The sequence below is a fragment of the Ranitomeya variabilis genome, chromosome 2, assembly GCF_051348905.1.
Source record: "Ranitomeya variabilis isolate aRanVar5 chromosome 2, aRanVar5.hap1, whole genome shotgun sequence".
Taxonomy (NCBI): Eukaryota; Metazoa; Chordata; class Amphibia; order Anura; family Dendrobatidae; genus Ranitomeya; species Ranitomeya variabilis.
Window position 1 is genome coordinate 805,863,217 of NC_135233.1, and position 20,958 is coordinate 805,884,174.

Sequence of the window (20,958 nt, forward strand, 5' to 3'; positions counted from 1 at the left end):
TCCCAGCCCAGGGCCTACAGAATCGCCCGACTCCTGATGCCGCCACACTCCTGGTAAGCATATTCCAACTATAAGAAGCACCCCATTTTCCCCAAAAAAAATTTGGGAAAAAAGTGCGTCTTATAGTTAAAAAAAATATGGTACCTGTTTGACAAGAGTTTGACAGCGGCATTTACTGTATATACTGGAGTATAAGCTGACACGAGTCTAAGCCGAGGCACCTACTTTTGCCACGGAAAACTGGGTAAGCTTATTGACTCGAGAATAAGCCGGGTATGCATTGTCCCTTCATCCCTGTCCTGCTATGCATAGCTCCCCCTTCCCTGTCCTGGTATGAATGCCTCCCTATCCCTGTCCCTGTCTGCATGACTCCCCTGTCCCTGTCATTGTATGCATGCCTCCCGATCCCTACCCCTGTCTGCTTGCCTCTCCTATCCCTGTCCTAGTATGCATGCCTCCCCCGTTCCATCCCTGTATGCATGCCTCCCCGTTCCATGCCTGTACGCATACCTCCCAGTTGCGTCACTGTATGCATGCCTCCTTATCCCCTATCCCTGTGTGCATCTTTCCTATTGAAAAAAAAACAAAAAAAACAACATCATACTCACCTCCCCGCGTGCTGGCACTGCATCTCGTTCCGGCTACCCGTGCCTGCCTGCAGAACTTCCTGTGCTCAGCGGTCAACTGGTACCGCTCATTAAGGTGATGAATATGCGCTCCACGCCTATGGGAGTGGAGACACGTCCATATTCATCGCCTTAAAGAGCGGTACCACGTGACCGCTAAGCACAGGAGAGGAGAGCTGCAGGCAGGCGCCGGCAGCTGGAACAGGATGCAGCGCCAGCACAGAGGGCGCGCAGGTAGGCGAGTATGATGTGTGCGCCAGCTCCTGGCATCTGCTGCTCCGCCGCCCCTCCCTCGCCGGCTTTCTGTACCGTGACTCGTGTATAAGCCGAGGGGGGCGTTTTCAGCACAAAAAAAATGTGCTGAAAAACTCAGCTTATAATAATAATAATCTTTATTTTTATATAGCGCTAACATATTCCGCAGCGCTTTACAGACATTATCATCGCTGCCCCCGATGGGGCTCGCAATCTAAATTCCCTATCAGTATGTTTTTGGAATGTGGGAGGAAACCAGAGAACCCAGAGGAAGCCCACGAGTATATACGGTAACTAATTAATAGCCGCGGGTGTATCGCAATTCCACCAGTGCCTATTGCGGGCACATGTCAGCTGTTCAAAACAGCTGACATATCCTGGATTTGAGGTGGGCTCTCACTGCCCTAGCCCACATCAAAGCGGGGGGATACTGCCATCGGTGTAATAGTACGTTCGCTGGTAGTAAGGGGTTAAGAATTCCTGTGCTGAGATAATCTTATAAATGTGCCCCTGCTGTGTACTGTGTAATGGCTGTGTCTGACTATACAGGAACATGGTCTGATCATACCACATCACCTGGGTAGGGGAGGAAGCAAAAGAGGATACAGATATTACAGCAGGGATCACAGCTGATTCTTTTTGTGAGCTAAAATAAGTTTTTAAATAGGTAGGGAAGTGTTTTCCTTACAGAAACCAGCAGCTGTGATCCCCTGCTGTCCTGTCTGTATCCGCTCTTTTGCTTCCTCCTCTGCCCAGAAGATGTGGTATGATCAGTCCAAGTTCCTCCACCGACAGACACAGCCGTTACACAGAAGGCACATTTATAGGATTATCTCCATTTTATTTCCCGGTGATCCAGCCCGGGCTTCCAGCAGGGTCCATATGACTACTGAAACCCATCAGCAACAGTTCTAGTGGCACCATAGCTTCCACCAATAGCATAGATGTGCTCGGCCACAATCTCACGTAGTTAGGGGCACGCACAGTTCAGTTGTAGGCTACGTTACCACGATGACTATTGGACCTTACAGATTTTCTGCACCCAAGGGCTAAATTATTTTACTTGCGTTTTTGTCATTGCAATTTTTTACATGCATGCTCATTGAGTTTTTGTTTGTTTTTGATATGTCATGTTTTAAATAAAGCTACGGTACTTAGTTTTTCATGCTTGTTATTTGACTTTAATGCAGTTATTTGCAGGTTATGTGCATTTTTTTTTTAACTGTGAATTTTCTGTAATTAATAAAACTCTTTGGGGAAAATCCCCACAAAAAACACAGCAGAGCCTCAAGAAAAATGGATATGTTGGGGATTTAACCCCTATATAACCTTGAGCGTTGAACTATTGCAGCAAGTAAAGAAAAAAGTTTAAATAAATATATAAACATATATTATATATATTTATATATTTATATATCTAATATATAAAGCTGAATGTGTGTATGTGTGTATGTATGTATGTATGTATGTCCGGGATTGGCATCTGAACCGTAGCAGCTACAGCCACAAAATTTTGCACAGTCACACGTCTGGACCCCGAGAGCGTCATAGGCTATGTTGTGAGGTGAAATTTTAACCCCGCGCTTTCCAATTCACCAAACAATTTTGCCCCTATCTACATAATGGGGAAAAAGTGAAAGGAAAAGTGTTGGAGGCGTCGCAGCTACAGGCACAAAATTTTGCACAGTCACACGTCTGGACCCTGAGAGCGTCAAAGCTATATTGTGAGGTGAAATTTTAACCCCGCGCTTTCCAAGTCACCAAACAATTTTGCCCCTATCTACATAATGGGGAAAAAATGAAAGGAAAAGTGTTGGAGGCAAATTAACAGCTGCCAGATGTGAACAAGGGGGACTTAAAGAATGACAGCGATGGCACCAAAGAGTATATACTGTACAGTTGCTAAGGTGGGGCCCCAACATGGGATAATCACACCACCACGGGGATATGAACACACACACAAAATGCGCCACACACTACCACGTGCTCGAACACATATACCACCCTCAGTGCACATTTCACCACACATACACCAACCTCGCCACATAAAAGTAGAAACACAAAAGTCGCCGCTCAAAACTCGCCACGCGCAAAACTCTCCACATGCAAAACTCGCCACACGTGCAAAACTCGCCACACGCAAAACTTGCACACGCAGAAAAATTGCCACACGCAGAAAAATTGCCACATGCACAAAAGTTGCAACACATGCAAAAGTTGCCTCACACAAAACTTGCACATACTCAAAAGGCACCACACATAAAACTCGCCACGCGCAAAACTCGCCATGCGCAAAACTTGCTGCACACAACTTGCTACACTAACCTGTCACATGCAACTCGACACACAAAAAGTTGCTACACGCATGTCGCCACACAAAACTCATCTCACAAAAGTCCCTACATGCATGTCGCCACACGCAACTCAACACACACAACTTGACACACGAAACTCGCCCTAAAACACACACAAGTCTGGTATCCTTCAAAAATAAAAATCTGATTAATAAGCAGACAAACTACAAGAGCAACAAATGTACCATATAGGAATCCGGCAGCTGTCAGTCACATGACCAGTCTATTATGTGTATGTGTGAGCTAATATATACTGCCAGGGGGTGGGCTTACTGTTGGCTGGGGATTTATCAGGCTGCCATTTTAGCTTACAAATACTGAGGTAAAAATACTGACCAAATAACGTGTGAACGAGGGCTAATACAGGAGGAGATGGCATACAGCTATATACTATATACAGGAGATGACACACAGGTATATACTATTTACAGGGGAGATGACACACAGGTATATACTATATACAGGAGGAGATGACACACAGATATATACTATATACAGGAGAGATGACACACAGGTATATACTATATAGAGGAGGAGATGACATACAGGTACATACTACATACAGGAGGAGATGACATACAGGTATATACTATATACAGGAGGAGATGACACACAGGTATATACTATATACAGGAGCAGATTACCTACAGGTATATAGTATATACAGGAGGAGATGACACAGGTATATGCTATGTATAGGAGGAGATGACATACAGGTATATACTATATACAGGAGATGACACACAGATATATACTATATATAGGTGAGATGACACACAGGTATATACTATATACAGGAGATTACATACAGGTATATCTAATATATAAAGCTGAATGTGTGTATGTATGTATGTGTGTATGTCCGGGATTGGCATCTGTACCGTCGCAGCTACAGCCACAAAATTTTGCACAGTCACACGTCTGGACCCCGAGAGCGTCATAGGCTATGTTGTGAGGTGAAATTTTAACCCCGCGCGTTCCAATTCACCAAACAATTTTGCTCCTATCTACATAATGGGGAAAAAGTGAAGGGAAAAGTGTTGGAGGAAAATTGACAGCTGCCAGATGTGAACAATGAGGACTTAAAGAATGAGAGCGATGGCGACAAAGAGTATATACCGTACAGTTGCTAAGGTGGGGCCCCGACATGGGATACTCACCACACACGGGGATATGAACACAAACACAAAATGCGCCACACACTACCACGTGCTTGAACACATATACCACCCTCAGCACACATTTCACCACACACACACACCAACCTCGCCACATAAAAGTCGAAACACAAAAGTCACCACTCAAAACTCGCTACATGCAAAACTCGCCATATGCAAAACTAGGCTCACGCAAAACTCGCCACACGTGCAAAACTCACCTCATGGAAAACTCACCTCATGCAAAACTTGCACACACAGAAAAATTGCCACATGTACAAAAGTTGCACCACATGCAAAAGTTGCCTCACACAAAACTTGCACATACTCAAAATGCACCACACATAAAACTCGCCACGCGCAAAACTCGCCATGCACAAATCTTGCTGCACACAACTTGCTACACTAACCTGTCACATGCAACTCAACACACAAAATGTTGCTACACGCATGTCGCCACACAAAACTCATCTCACAAAAGTCGCTACATGCATGTCGCCACACGCAACTCAACACACACAACTTGACACATAAAACTCGCCCTAAAACACACACAAGTCTGGTATTGTCCTTCAAAAATAAAAATCTGATTAATAAGCAAACTACAAGAGCAACAAATGTACCATATAGGAAATACGGCAGCTGTCAGTCACATGACCTGTCTATTATGTGTATGTGTGAGCTAATATATACTGCCAGGGGGGAGGGCTTCCTGTTGGCTGGGGATTTATCAGGCTGCCAATAGCAACCAATCACAGCTCAGCTTCTATTTTGCTACAGTTAATTAACCTGAGCTCTGATTGGTTAATATAGGCAACAAAGACATTCTCAGTATAACAAAGCTAATATATGTTGTGAAATGCTTCTATTTGCTTAGTTTTTGCCTTTTAATAATTACATTTCTATCTATTTGTTTTGTGGTTTTTGTGTGCAGAATAAATTTTTGTTAACACATTCTATTTTGCTAACAGCAGTCATTAACCCGGGCGAAGCCGGGTAGTACAGCTAGTATATATATATATATATATATATATATATATATATATATATATATATATATATATATATATATATATATATATATATATATATATATATATATATACACAGGTCCTTCTCAAAAAATTAGCATATAGTGTTAAATTTCACTATTTACCATAATGTAATGATTACAATTAAACTTTCATATATTATAGATTCATTATCCACCAACTGAAATTTGTCAGGTCTTTTATTGTTTTAATTCTGATGATTTTGGCCTACAACTCCTGATAACCCAAAAAACCTGTCTCAATAAATTAGCATATCAAGAAAAGGTTCTCTAAACGACCTATTACCCTAATCTTCTGAATCAACTAATTAACTCTAAACACATGCAAAAGATACCTGAGGCTTTTAAAAACTCCCTGCCTGGTTCATTACTCAAAACCCCCATCATGGGTAATAGCCCCGTCTCACTTAGGCTACGTTCACATTTGCGTTGTGCGCCGCAGCGTTGGCGCCGCAACGCACAACGCAAATAAAAACGCAGCAAAACGCATGCACAACGCTGCGTTTTGCGCCGCATGCGTCGTTTTTTTCATTGAATTTGGACGCAGCAAAAATGCAACTTGCTGCGTCCTCTGCGCACCGACGCGGGCGCCGCAGCGACGCATGCGGCACAAAACGCAAGTGCGCCGCATGTCCATGCGCCCCCATGTTAAATATAGGGGCGCATGACGCATGCGGCGCCGCTGCGGCGCCCGACGCTGCGGCGAGGACCGCAAATGTGAACGTAGCCATAGCGAGATCGCTAGCGAGATCGCTGCTGAGTCACTAGTTTTGTGACGCAACAGCGACCTCAGTAGCGATCTCGCTATGTGTGGCACGTACCAGCGATCAGGCCCCTGCTGCGAGATCGCTGGTCGTGTCGGAATGGCCTGGACCTTTTTTTGGTCGTTGAGGTCCCGCTGACATCGCTGAATCGGTGTGTGTGACACCGATCCAGCGATGTCTTCACTGGTAACCAGGGTAAACATCGGGTTACTAAGCGCAGGGCCGCGCTTAGTAACCCGATGTTTACCCTGGTTACCAGCGTAAATGTAAAAAAAAACAAACAGTACATACTCGCCTTCTGATGTCCGTCAGGTCCCTTGCCGTCTGCTTCCTGCTCTCACTGACTGCCGGCCGTACAGTGAGAAGTGAGAGCACAGCAGTGACGTCACCGCAGCGCTCTGCTCTCACTGTTCGGCGGCTCAGTCAGAGCAGGAAGTAGACGGCGAGGGACCTGGACACCGAAAGGCGAGTATGTAGTGTTTGTTTTTTTTGGTAACCAGGGTAAACATCGGGTTACTAAGCGCGGCCCTGCGCTTAGTAACCCGATGTTTACCCTGGTTACCCGGGTGCTGCAGGGGGACTTCGGCATCGTTGAAGACAGTTTCAACGATGCCGAAGTCGTTCCCCTGATCGTTGGTCGCTGGGGAGAGCGGTCTGTGTGACAGCTCCCCAGCGACCACACAGCGACTTACCAACGATCACGGCCAGGTCGTATCGCTGGTCGTGATCGTTGGTAAATCGCTTAGTGAGACGGGGCCTTAAGACTAGCGACCTGACAGATGTCAAGAAGGCCATCATTGACACCCTCAAGCAAGAGGGTAAGACCCAGAAAGAAATTTCTCAACAAATAGGCTGTTCCCAGAGTGCTGTATCAAGGCACCTCAATGGTAAGTCTGTTGGAAGGAAACAATGTGGCAGAAAACGCTGTACAACGAGAAGAGGTGACCGGACCCTGAGGAAGATTGTGGAGAAGGACCGATTCCAGACCTTGGGGAACCTGAGGAAGCAGTGGACTGAGTCTGGTGTGGAAACATCCAGAGCCACCAGACACAGGCGTGTGCAGGAAATGGGCTACAGGTGCCGCATTCTCCAGGTAAAGCCACTTTTGAACCATAAACAGCGGCAGAAGCGCCTGACCTGGGCTACAGAGAAGCAGCACTGGACTGTTGCTAAGTGGTCCCAAGTACTTTTTTCTGATGAAAGCAAATTTTGCATGTCATTCGGAAATCAAGGTGCCAGAGTCTGGAGGAAGACTGGGGAGAAGGAAATGCCAAAATGCCTGAAGTCCAGTGTCAAGTACCCACAGTCAGTGATGGTGTGGGGTGCCATGTCAGCTGCTGGTGTTGGTCCACTGTGTTTCATCAAGGGCAGGGTCAATGCAGCTAGCTATCAGGAGATTTTGGAGCACTTCATGCTTCCTGGCACCTGCTCACAGTGCCAAAACCACTGGTAAATGGTTTACTGACCATGGTATTACTGTGCTCAATTGGCCTGCCAACTCTCCTGACCTGAACCCCATAGAGAATCTGTGGGATATTGTGAAGAGAAAGTTGAGAGACGCAAGACCCAACACTCTGGATGAGCTTAAGGCCGCTATTGAAGCATCCTGGGCCTCCATAACATCTCAGCAGTGTCACAGGCTGATTGCCTCCATGCCACGCCGCATTGAAGCAGTCATTTCTGCCAAAGGATTCCCGACCAAGTATTGAGTGCATAACTGAACATTATTATTTGATGGTTTTTTTGTTTGTTATTAAAAAACACTTTTATTTGATTGGACGGTTGAAATATGCTAATTTATTGAGACAGGTTTTTTGGGTTATCAGGAGTTGTAGGCCAAAATCATCAGTATTAAAACAATAAAAGACCTGACAAATTTCAGTTGGTGGATAATGAATCTATAATATATGAAAGTTTAATTGTAATCATTACATTATGGTAAATAATGAAATTTAACACTATATGCTAATTTTTTGAGAAGGACCTGTGTGTGTGTGTGTGTGTGTGTGTGTGTGTGTGTGTGTGTGTGTGTGTGTGTGTGTGTGTGTGTGTGTGTGTGTGTGTGTGTGTGTGTGTGTATAATCAATTCACCCCTCTTTTGCTCCATTTAAAATAAAAAAAACAAACAAAAAAATCCAAATAGTTGATATTGCTGAGTTAAGAAATTTCCTATCAAAATATTAACTAAATTAATCGGATTGGTAAAAGGCATAATGAGAAAGTAAAAACGCCAGAATTACGCTTTTTTTTTTTGGTCGCCGCAACATTGCAACAAAATGCAATAATGGGCAATCAAAACATCATATCTACCCCAAAATGGTATCAGTAACAACGTCAGCTCGACGCACAAAAAATAAGGCCTCATCCAGCCCCAGATCCCGAAAATAAAGATGCTATGTGTCTCGAAAATTATGTCTTTTTTTTTTTTTTCTTACAACCTTTGGATTTTTTTTTCACCACTTCACCAACAGCCTATGCATGTTTGGAATCCAAGAACTCGTACTGACCTGGAGAATCATAATGGCAGGTCATTTTTAGCATTTAGTGAACATGGTAAATAAAATTTAAAAAAAACAATTATGGAATTGCACTTTCCTTTGCAATTTCACGTCTCTTGGAATTTGTTCCAGTTTTCCAGCACACTATATGGTAAAATCAATGGTGTTGTTCAAAAATACAACTAATCCCACAAAAAAATAAATCCTCATACAGCTATACTGACAGCAAAATAAAGTAATGGCTTTGGGAAGAAGGGGAGAAAAAACGAAAATGCAAAATAATGAAAATCGCATGGCGAAGGGGTTAAAAACGCACCGTGAGTCAGTTCATTCAGTGTAAAAAAAAAAGCACAGTGGGCATGATATTTCTATAAAGCCCATCCACTTATTGGAACTGTAAATCACAGCAGTTTTTGTTTTGCTCAGCAGCGTCAAAAACTCACCAGAAACTCATTGTGGGAAGTTAACCTTATACATCATTACAAGCATCATGACACGCCGGAGGAAGGACGCTGTCTACCTTTAGGTCAACAGGACAACTAAAGCAAAACAAAGAATCACTGGGAGGAAATACCATAGGCCAGAATGGGACACTCACCCTCTCTGGAATAGATCCACATTGTAAAACTTCTGGAGCTCCACTGAAAATTCCACAGTTGCCTGAACATCACTCATTTTGATTCCAGATGAAGATTCACTATTTACTAAACAGGAAGGAAAGCGAGAAAATAGAAATGAGTAAGACTAGAATAACATGGAAATCTACGCTTATGTTCACGTGACATTTACGGCCCCGATGTGACATTTATGCTGCAAAAGCTTCCTGATGTATACGTATGCCTCCACAAGAGGCCATGAACTGTGTCATCCGCCACCTATAGGGTCTCATCTAAATAATGTTCAAAGTGGACAAAGTTTTTGTTTTTTTACTCAGTATCTTTAGAAGAAATACAGAAGTCTGCATACTTTTTTATATACAGTCAAGGCCAAAAGTGCTGGCACCCTTGAAACTGTTCCAGAAAAAGAATTATTTCTCCCCAAAAATATTGCCATTACACATGTTTTGTTACACACATGAAACAACACAAAGAAACTGAGGGAAAAAAAGGGCAATTGGACACACAAAACCCCCAAAAACAGGTCGGACAAAGAACTAAAAAAAAAATCTCCAGCCGAAAAGTCAAATGGATAAAACTTCAGAATTCAGAATTTATTTAGACATCATAAAACGGTAGTAGTTCCTCCAGTTGCCTCCAGCTAACGCGTTTTGGCTATGCCTTACTCATAACCACGTACCAAAAACGTATTGGTTCTAGACCACTGGAGGAACTGCTAGCGTTTTATGAGGTCTAAATAAATTCTGAAGTTTTATCCATTTGACTCTTCGCTGGAAATTTCTTTTTTCCTTGCTGTCTGCTAACTGTACCTGGTCCTGGGCAGCACCGTGTGGAGGCTTACACACAGCTTCATTACAATGTGGATCCGGTGTGCCGACTCTCCTCTTTCCCTTACATTTATGTTTCACTTGAACAGAATTGTTGGCACCTTACCAAAATTGTGGGTAAACAACTTTGTTTCAAGCATGTGATGCTCGTTCAAACTCACCTGTAGCAAGTAACAGGTATGGGTAATATGAAAATCACACCTGAAACCAGATAAAAAAAAGGGAAGAAGTTGATTCAATATTTGCATTGTGTGTCTGTGTGTGCCACACTAAGCATGGAGAACCGAAAGAGGAGAAGAGAACTGTCTGAAGACTTAACTGAAATTGATGACAAATCTCAACAATCTCAAGGTTATAAGTCCATCTTCAGAGATCTCGATGTTCCTTTGTCCACAGTGGGCAACATAATCAAGAAGCTTACAAGCCATGGCACTGTAGCTAATCACTCTGAATCGGGACAGCAAAGAGAAATTGATGAAAGGTTGCAACGCGGGAGAGTCCAGATGGTAAATAAGCAGCCTCAATCAAATTTCAAAGAAATTCAAGCCGTCCTGCAGGCTCAGGGTGCATCAGTGTCAGCATGAACTATCCATCGACATTTTAATGAAATGAAAGACTATGGCAGGAGACCAAGGAGGACCCCACTGCTGACAGAGAAACATAAAAAATCTATACTGCATTTTGCCTAAATGTAAATGAGTAAGCCAAAATACTTCTGGGAAAGAGTCTTGTGGACAGATAAGACCAAGATAGAGCTTTTTGGTAGAGTACATCATTCTACTGTTTACCAAAAAGTGAAATAGGTCTACAAAGAAAAGAACACAGTACCTACAGTCAAATATGGTGGAGGTTCAAAGATGTTTTCAGGCTGTTTTGCTGCCACTGGCTCTATGTGCGTTGACTGTATGCAAACTAACATGAAATCTGAAGTTTACCAAAAGATTTTAGGTCGCATTGTAGAGCCCAGTGTCAGAAAGCTGGGTTTGAGTCCTAGGTCATGGATCTTCCAGCAGGACAATGACCCCAAACATACTTCAAGAAGCACCCATAAATGGATGGAAACAAAGCACTAGAGAGTTCTAAAGTGACCAGGAATGAATGGCTGCTGGGAGAATGCACCCTTCAAATATGAGAGACCTAAAGCAGTTTGCAAAAGAGTCATCCTAAATTCCAGTTGAGAGAAGTAAGAAGCTTGCTGATTGTTATAGGAAGCTATTGATTGCAGTTATTTATTCCAAAGGGTGTGCAGCCAAATATAAAAGTTGAGGATGCCAACATGCCGAGTCACCTAAATTTGCCAAGAAAAACTGGGAAAACTTATTGACTCAAATATAAGCCGGGTATACATTCTCCCCTCATTCCTATCCTGGTATGCATGGCTTCCCATCCCTGTCCTTGCATGCATGGCTCCTTATCCCAGTCCTTGTATGCATGGCTTCTTATTAGTGATGAGTGAATATACTTGTTACTCGAGATTTCCCGAGCACACTCGGGTGGTCTCCGAGTATTTTTTAGTGCTCGGAAATTTAGTTTTCATTGCCGCAGCTGAATGATTTACATCTGTTAGCCAGGATAAGTACATGTGGGGGTTGCTGGTTGCTAGGAAATCCCCACATGTAATCAAGCTGGCTAACAGATGTAAATCATTCAGCTGAGGTGAGGGAAAACTAAATCTCCGAGCACTAAAAAATACCCGGAGGTCACCCGAGCGTCCTCGGGAAATCTCGAGTAACGAGTATATTCGCTCATCACTACTTCTTATATCCCGGTCCTTGTATGCATGGTTCCTATTGACAAAAAAAAACAAACACATCCTACTTACCTTCCCTCCGCGCCCTCACTGCATCTAGTTCCAGTGCCTGCAGCTCTTCTTGCTGAGCGATCACATGTCACCGCTCATTAAGGTAATGAATAATCACTCCACGCCTATGGGAGTGGAGAGATGTGAATATTCATTACTTTAATGAGCGGGGCAGATGTGATCGCTTCGCCAGAAGAACTGCTGGCGCCGGCTAGAACGAGATGCAGTGAGGGCGCGCAGGGAAGGTATATAGGATGTGTGCTGGAAGCCGGCGGCTGCAACGGCGCACTGTAAGAGAAATGAATATTCACTGCCAGCGCAGTGAATTTTCATTTCTCTTTAACAGTGGGCACAGGCTTTAGCCGCAGCCGCCAGCTCCTGCCTCCTGTGACCCGCTGCTCAAAAAAAGTGCTGAAAAACTCGGCTTATACACAAGTATATACAGTATGTTCAATTTTCCTTTTTTCTTTTTTGTGTTGTTCCAATACACACCAAGGAAATAAACATGTGTAATTGCAAGAATTTTCTGGGAAAAATACTTCATTTTCTGGAACAATTTCAATGGTGCCAACACTTTAAGCCATGAGTGTATGCAATATATCAACGTATATGGGCCAGAGGGAGACCGAAATGACACTATGTGGCCTCCATCAGGCTAACTAAGGCCTATGGGCAAGTTTATAAGCTTTTTTTCCACAGGAGGACACAGGAATAATAGATAAGATAGAGAAAACAAGTGACGTGAAGCAGAATTATCAATGTGGGACAGGGAGAAAACAGTTGTGGCTGTAAACACTGGAACAGTTCATAGATAAGGAGTGTGAAAGTTTTATTGTGCTGTGATTAATCTGTTCCATGATGGTGATGCTCCCAAATGGCCTACAAGCAGATTTTGCTGTGGAGTTCATCTCAGCTACACTGAAATCCGCAGCATTTCTGCAACATACGGAGCATTAAAAGGATTGAAAAGATCCCAAATATGCTGTTTTGCTCACTTGGAAAAAGTTCACATTTTGTGAATGACATTTATGGTATAATATTTCATTAATTTGCCTGTACTGTATTTTAGCTGTGGATTTTACCTGCGAAAATCCATCACGTAACTTCACACAAATTCCTTCCTGCACATTTGTACTTAACCTGAGGCGATGTGGCTTTTAACCATGTTTTGTGCCAAGGAAACTAAAAGAATGAAATCCTAATTATGCTCCAACCACCCGCAGAAACACACTGTGCATGTAGATTAGTTTTACTGTCGACTTTAATTAACCACTGCAATTAAAATATGTATCTGGAATCCTCCCCAGGATCAAAGAACCTAATTTACACCCTTCTGGTTAACAAACACAAGTGTAAGACATACGTGTACAAGCAGAAGCTAAACCCCAAACCCAAAGCAATCACCCTGCTCGCCATTATGTAACCTCAGCGCGGATCACATCTCCCCTACATGGAGGTATGCTCTGCCAGGAAGAAATGGGGCTGTTTTTCGTTTTAACATCCCTCTATCATGTCAGTATAGTCTTAATGCATTTTATTCTTCAGGAATAAGTCTAGAAGTTATATAATTAGTTATATAGATATAGTTATATATAGAAGTTATATAGTTTAATATTTCAAATTTTGAAAAACTCACAAAAACGATAATATTAAAACACAAAGTTATATTCGTTTAATGATTAGTGTGTCCTCAAAAACAATACATTACTTAATATATAATTTCCATTTCAAGTAAGTTTTCAGAATAAGTCTACGTTCACACGGTCAGTATTTGGTCAGGATTTCACATCAGTATTTGTAAGCCAAAACCAGGAGTGGGTGATAAATACAGAAGTGGTGACGTGTTTCTATTATACTTTTCCTCTGATTTTTCCTCTCCTGGTTTTGGCTTACAAATACTGATGTAAAATACTGACCAAATACTCAACATGTGAACATGGCCTTAGGGTGTGTACATGAGGAATTACATTGTTTTTGCAGTTTTTCTTTTTGGGCCTGCAGTCTCTGGACACTACAAGCCTCAGCAGTTTCTCTGTGGGTTTTCGCCTCTTTCAGCCTCATCCCCGTCCTTTCTCCATAGACTTTACACAGAGGGTGTAATTTGATCCCTCACTGAAGACGGGTCCGTTGACAGATTTGTGCAGTTTTTGAGTGAGACCGATCAGTGCAGGGAAAGAATAAAGTAACTGATAAGTGGGAAAAAGAAGGTATTTCTCCAAAAAGATATATTACACAATTGTATATCTTTGTTTGTATTGACAAGTTATGAAAAAAAATCATATTCTACTGGAGCATACAAAATAAGCTTACGTTTCCTGTTTTAATGCAGTTCACTTTACAGCTTTGCTGTATAGACTGGTGTAGGAGGCAGAGTCATTTCATTTTCATCATCAAGACGTACATTTGACAATTGATGGCTCTATTGTACTGCTTAAAGCACAAAAAAGCTGTGCACTTCCTCATGTAAACCAACAGACATACTTTCTCCTCACTTATCAGCAGATAAATTGGGCTGAGTTACAGTACCAGGCACAGCCACATGCACAGACAAGCCGCTGCGGCTTTGTAATTCTGTGGGGATATCAAAGGACAATTTTTACTAATAGTCTAGCCTAAGGAATTTGTGGAACAGCATTTATTTCTGAGAAAGAATCCTTGTGAGATTGCAAACTATGTCAAAGAAGAAAATAATAAGAACAAAAAATATAAAATGTATTAAGACTAGTGAACGAGCTCGGATAAGGTGTTATGTGAGCATGCTCGGGTGCTAACCAAATGTCTTCGGTGTGCTCAAATAACATGTTCGAGTCCCCGCGGCTGCATGTCTTGTGGCTGTTTGACAGCAGCAACACATTCAGGGATTATCTAACAAATAGGCAATCCCTGCATGTGTTGCGGCTGTCACACAGTGGTGAGACATGCAGCCGCGGGGACTAGAACAGATTTTTCCAGCACGCCGAAGACACTTGGCTAGCACCCGAGCATGCACCGATAACGCCTTATCCGAGCACATTCGCTAATCACTAATTAATATTGTCTAAGAACCATTTTTATAAAATTAGTAAAAATATATAATATACAATTCTGATATTGGAATGGGTATATACGGCCAGTCTGTGCCATTGCAGAAGCCGAGTACCTACCTTAAGACACAGCGCATAGTGACCCAGTGTGAGAGAAGACGTGTTAGGTTAACCTGCACATACAGATCTACATTATTAAGCAGGCCTTACCTCTGACGAAGGAGTTTCCATTGGAGCTCATTTCCAATTATCCATGCTCGCTGTCATAAGCACATTGTCTGCACCTCCAAGAGAAAAACAGGAATTCCTTACTATTAATATTTCATTCCCTTTGTGCTCCTGCACACACTAATCACTGAACACTAAAAGCTTCTGCTACCTGCCATTCCCACCCGGTCACTCGCGGCTCTCTAAGTGATCTGTGTCTACAATAGGAGCTCCAAACAGCCCCAAATGACCGAAACCCCCGAGACCATGAAAGATTTATTGCTATTAATAGTTTTAAGGAAGATGCGCACTTTTTTGCACAAAACTCTCAGAGACATAGTATGCCAATAGGTAGGAATTAAACGCATTGCCTCACAATGATAAAAGTCCAAAATTACAAACTGCTTGTAAAAACAAGAAACTTTACAATGTACTTTTTATCGAAAATTCTATCCGTTCCCTTAATACTACAGTTTATTGCTCGTTGCCTAGGTTACCAGCCTACTCTGCATCAGCGGTGGTCAGTCTCCTGGGCAAAAGAAGTGTGCAAACACAAGGCGAGGATCACCGTTAAATAACTTCAAGAATTTTATTTAAATACAGGTATGTATGCAAGACAAAAAGATATGTTTAAAAACAATTAAAAAGCCACTGAAGCCTTTGTTTCATTCATATATATTTGATACATTTTCTTGGCTCTATGGGGCATCTTGTTTGTTCAGGCTCACAGAGTCATGCATATAGCCTGTCGCTATATACTGGATCAATTGCTATGATTACTCAAACTTTTCTTTTCCCAGGAGTTTTTTGGTGTATTATACTGGTAACATTCCTAGTATATCTAGGTGCACACAGGGGGGGAGTCTGGCTGGTCCTCGCATGGTCCCCCAGCTAGTATTCAGAATAGATTCAATGGCTTTTTAATTGGTTTTAAATGTGTCTTTTTTGTCTGGCGTACATATCTGTATTTCAATACAATTATTGATGTTATTTAATGGTGATCCTAGCCTTGTGTTTTCTTCTCCCATGTTTTCCGCACTTCAATTAATTAGTGTGCTGTAAATTATTTTGCAGTGCCCTCAGTACTTTTTCCAATATCTCCTGGGCAAGGAGCAATGCTTGGAAGGGCTTTGCCGCAGAGCTTGCAAATCACTGGTCTGAACATGGCCGAAGCTTTTCTCCTGCTGCAGAGGAACAACTGCTTATGCTAGCAGCACTGGAAAGCACACCGTCCCGACCAGCAGAACAAGCAAGAACTGGCAATCTTTAGGAACTTAAGAAACCTGGCAATGAGAAAGCGAGCCAGCAAGGGACACTCTTTAGGGCTTGAGTCACCAACACTGGCATTTCCTATGTTTCTAGACCAGTCTTGAAAAGAAGCCAGCGTAAGACAGACAAAACGCCTTAGGCTACTTTCACACTAGCGTTGTTTTGCATACGTCGCAATGCGTCGTTTAGGAGAAAAACGCATCCTGCAAAGTTGTCTGCAGGATGCGTTTTTTCCCCATAGACTTACATTACCGACGCATTGCGACGTATGGCCACACGTCACAACCGTCGTGCGACGGTTGCGTCGTGTTTTAGCGGACCGTCGGCACAAAAAAAGTTACATGTAAAGTTTTTTGCGCGTCGTGTCCGCCATTTTCGACCACGCATGCGTGGCCAAAACTCCACCCCCTCCTCCCCGGACCTTACAATGGGGCAGCGGAAGCGTCGTAAGACTGCTTCCGCTGCCCACGTCGGGCATTTCTTTCACAACACGCGTCGGCACGTCGGGCCAACACATAGCGACGGCCCCGTGCCGAAGCTAGTGTGAAAGAAGCCTAAGGAGCAAAGATCGAAAATTTATTTAAGCAAAAGTTGAAAATAAAGAAACTGATAAAAGTCACTGCAATATGGAAATGCTAGCCATGCACTGCCTGTAATCAGCACTTAAAGGGCTTGTCCACTACTAGGACAACCCCTTCTTAAAGTAAATGTTCAGCCCCAATAATAAAGCCTATACTCCCCTCCCGTGCCGGCGCTGTTCCCGCAGTGTTGGCACTCACGGTCCCGGGGCTGTGATACGGTGTTGTGATATTGGAGCCCAATCAGCGCTGGCGTCACTGTCTCCGCCTTTGGACATATTGAACATAAAGAAGAAGTCCGGGGTCAGCTGCAGCCCTGGCTTCCTCAACATGTTCAGTTTATCCAAAGGCGGAGACAGTGACGCCAGTGCTGCTTGGGCTCCAACATCACAACACCGCATCACAGCCCCGGGACCGTGAGTGCCAACACCGCAGGAACAGCACCGGCGGCACGGGAGGGGAGTATAGGCTTTATTATTTTATCAGGGCTGTCCTAGTAGTGAACAACCTCTTTAATTTTCATCTTTTTAAAAGGGCCTTCCCACTAATACATATGGCTCAATCTGTCCGCTGGACACTGAATGTGGTGGCAGTACTCATGTATGACCAAGAGGCTCTATTCACTCTGGCTGCAGCGAAGATGCGCTGGAGATGGGTCCCGGAGGTGGGATCAGATAGGTTTCACTTATCCCGTGGACCACATTACACCTATAGTGGCACTTTGATGACAGATCAAATTACCAATCTTATCCACATTCAAAGAACATTATGAGAAAAGCAAAAACATCTATCACACAAGTTAACAAAGCACTCCAGGGGAAAGAGACTTCTTGTTTCTACACAGAGCAAAGAAATGAGAACAATTAGCTGGGTAGAAGGGAAAAGGAGCAATTGTAAGTACACAGTGCAATATCATATGGTGATTGCAATATATTAAGAGGATTCAAACTTTGATAAAGTGCTTCTTGTTCACCTTACAGAACCTAGTGAAACAACGACATGCAAGTGGCTGATGTAGAAATACTCACATCAGACCTTACAGAAAACTATCTTCTATGCATGCTGTAAGTACAGCTATGGCATGGACCTGTTGGTTTTCTTGTGAAGATCAGCTAAGAGTGTAAAAATTAAGGAGCTGCTCAGTAGTACACACATGAATTTCATGAGAATTAGTCACACACGCACATACGGTACATACATACCTATGGGTTGTGTAAGAACATGCCCAATGAACAGGCAATTGGTGAGTGCTTACTAACAACACTAGGCAGACAGATTTCATGTGAATACAAAGAAAAAAAAGATATATATATATATACACACACGCACACATATACAAACATTTTAGTGGCTACTCAATGGAGTGAATAAGAAATGTGGGCTCATCAATATATACTAACTGTAAAGTAAGGTCGAATTTACATCATGTTTGGTGGCTCCGTCAGGGCTTATGAATCTGAACCCCCACGAAACGGATTTCAGATGTATGCGCTGATGGACCATTGACGATAACAATGCAGAGTCACAGTGGGCTGTCGTACATGATTTTCAGCTGTCTACGCCGGGCTGAGGTAGGTAGCAGAAGTGGGTAAAAAATGCAGAAGTGGCGCAGGCTTCTATTATACTTTTTCTATTGATTGTTCCACTCCTGACTTTGGCTTGACGTAAAACACTAACCAAATACTGATGTGTGAATGTGGCCTAACCAACAAGCAAACCGTATTGAGATTTTACAACCCTTTCCATCCCAATGAATCAGCACAAACCCTCCAGCGCACGGCTACATGGCAAGGAAGGGATATTCCCCAGTGCTTTAGCTGTAACATCTGGCGGCCCTTTCATTTTATTCACCAGCCGCTGCAGCAGTGAAACGCGTTGTGTGGTCAGTGTTGGTGCAGAAGGTGCAGTGCACGGCAGCTGAGGGGTCTGGACACTACTGTAATGCGGAAAGGTCCCTGCTTATTTACAGGGGCCAACACAAACATGCTCGCTGCACCGAAAATACAACGCCGGCATTTCAGCCTGGAATATGTGACAAATGGAAGAATGGAGAAGTATTTAAAGCTCCTCTGATGAAGCCAGGCGCACTCAATTTGCCAACACAATTATTATAATCTATGCAGCTGTCAAGGCAAAGCAGACTGTGAAACAAGGCTACAAATGGTAACTGTGCCGGATAAATTATGTGTTGTATGACTGGAAATGAGTCCTCTGAAAACAGAGGTAATTCCAGTGTACAGCACACAATCTGCTACAGGAAACCCAGAGGAATACAACTAAGGCCTCTCCTGTCGCCCGCATGTCACGTACGTGTGCCATTTGTGCTCTCCGTGGATAGAACACGTTCCCATTAATTACCCTTACAAGTCTATGGGTCTGAGAATATCAGAGACAAATACGGATGGCAGGCCTGCGATTAAACTGTAGTGGATAGAAGCTTTGCAGCTTTTCTAATTTTGCATATGCAAATTGCCTCTGCAGAGAGTAAGAGCACTAGAACTCTATAGCGCCACCTGTTGGAAACAGCAATCCTACAAGTCGATATCGACCATTTAAGGAGCCTTGCCACATTCACTTAGGATAAAAACCAAATCAGAATCTCAATTTGCAGACACTGTGTTTCGGGATATTGCCCCTCATCAGTGAAAAGTAGGAGATTGGATTTGGCTTGGCGACAGCCTCTGGACCGAGGTCTAAGGCTACTTTCATACTAGTGTCGTACTCGGCCCGTCGCAGCGCGTCGGCCGACGTACCGACGCTAGCAGTGAATGCGCCGCACAACGGGGGCAGCGGATTCTGTTTTTCCACGCATCCACTGCCCCATTGTGAGGTGCGGGGAGGTGGGGGCGGAGTTCCGGCCGTGCATGCGTGGTCGGAAATGGCGGACCGTCGGCACAAAAAAATGTTACATGTAACGTTTTTTGCTGCCGGCGGTCCGCCAAAACACGACGCAACCGTCACATGACAGTTGCAACGTGTGTGCATACATCGCAATGCGTCGCCAATGTAAATCTATGGGGAAAAAACGCATCCTGCAGACAACTTTGCAGGATGCGTTTTTTCGCCAAAACGACGCATTGCGACGTATGCAAAAAAATGCTAGTGTGAAAGTAGCCTAAGGAGTAACATTTTTGCTTGCTTCATTTTGGATACATGAAAATCACTGATACTGAAATCGGACACACGGACCAAACGCTCATGAGACGCGGACCAAACGCTCATGAGACGCGGACCAAATGCTCATGACACATAGACCAAACGCTCATGACACGCGGACCAAACGCTGATGACACACAAACCAAACGCTCATGACACGCGGACCAAACGCTGATGACACATAAACCAAACGCTCATGACACATAGACCAAACGCTCATGACACATAGACCAAACGCTCATGACACATAGACCAAACGCTCATGACACGCGGACCAAACGCTGATGACACACAAACCAAACGCTCATGACACGCGGACCAAACGCTGATGACACATAGACCAAACGCTGATGACACATACACCAAACACGCATGACACGCGGACCAAACGCTCATGACACGCGGACCAAACGCTCATGACACGCGGACCAAACGCTCATGACACATAGACCAAACGCTCATGACACATACACCAAACGCTCATGACACGCGGACCAAACGCTCATGACACATAGACCAAACGCTCATGACACGCGGACCAAACGCTCATGACACGCGGACCAAACGCTCATGACACGCGGACCAAACGCTCATGACACGCGGACCAAACGCTCATGACACGCGGACCAAACGCTCATGACACGCGGACCAAACGCTCATGACACGCGGACCAAACGCTCATGACACGCGGACCAAACGCTCATGACACGCGGACCAAACGCTCATGACACGCGGACCAAACTCTGATGACACATGGACCAAACGCTCATGAGAC

The 20,958-nt window shown here is 43.7% G+C and overlaps 1 protein-coding gene across 4 annotated transcripts in view; it reads right to left on the reverse strand.

Moving 5' to 3' along the window:
• FAM135A (family with sequence similarity 135 member A) overlaps positions 1–20,958 on the reverse strand; it is a 146,749-nt gene that overhangs the window by 101,284 nt on the left and 24,507 nt on the right. For 3 of the 4 annotated variants that reach the window (XM_077289956.1, XM_077289957.1, XM_077289954.1), the window contains exons 2-3: positions 15,184–15,257; positions 9,304–9,409 (exon numbers count right to left, since the gene is read on the reverse strand). In XM_077289956.1, coding sequence (XP_077146071.1) covers positions 9,304–9,409; positions 15,184–15,214 — 137 coding nt within the window. In that variant the 5' untranslated portion in view covers positions 15,215–15,257. The remainder of the gene's footprint in view (positions 1–9,303; positions 9,410–15,183; positions 15,258–20,958) is intronic. The other variant, XM_077289955.1, reaches the window with a different exon arrangement.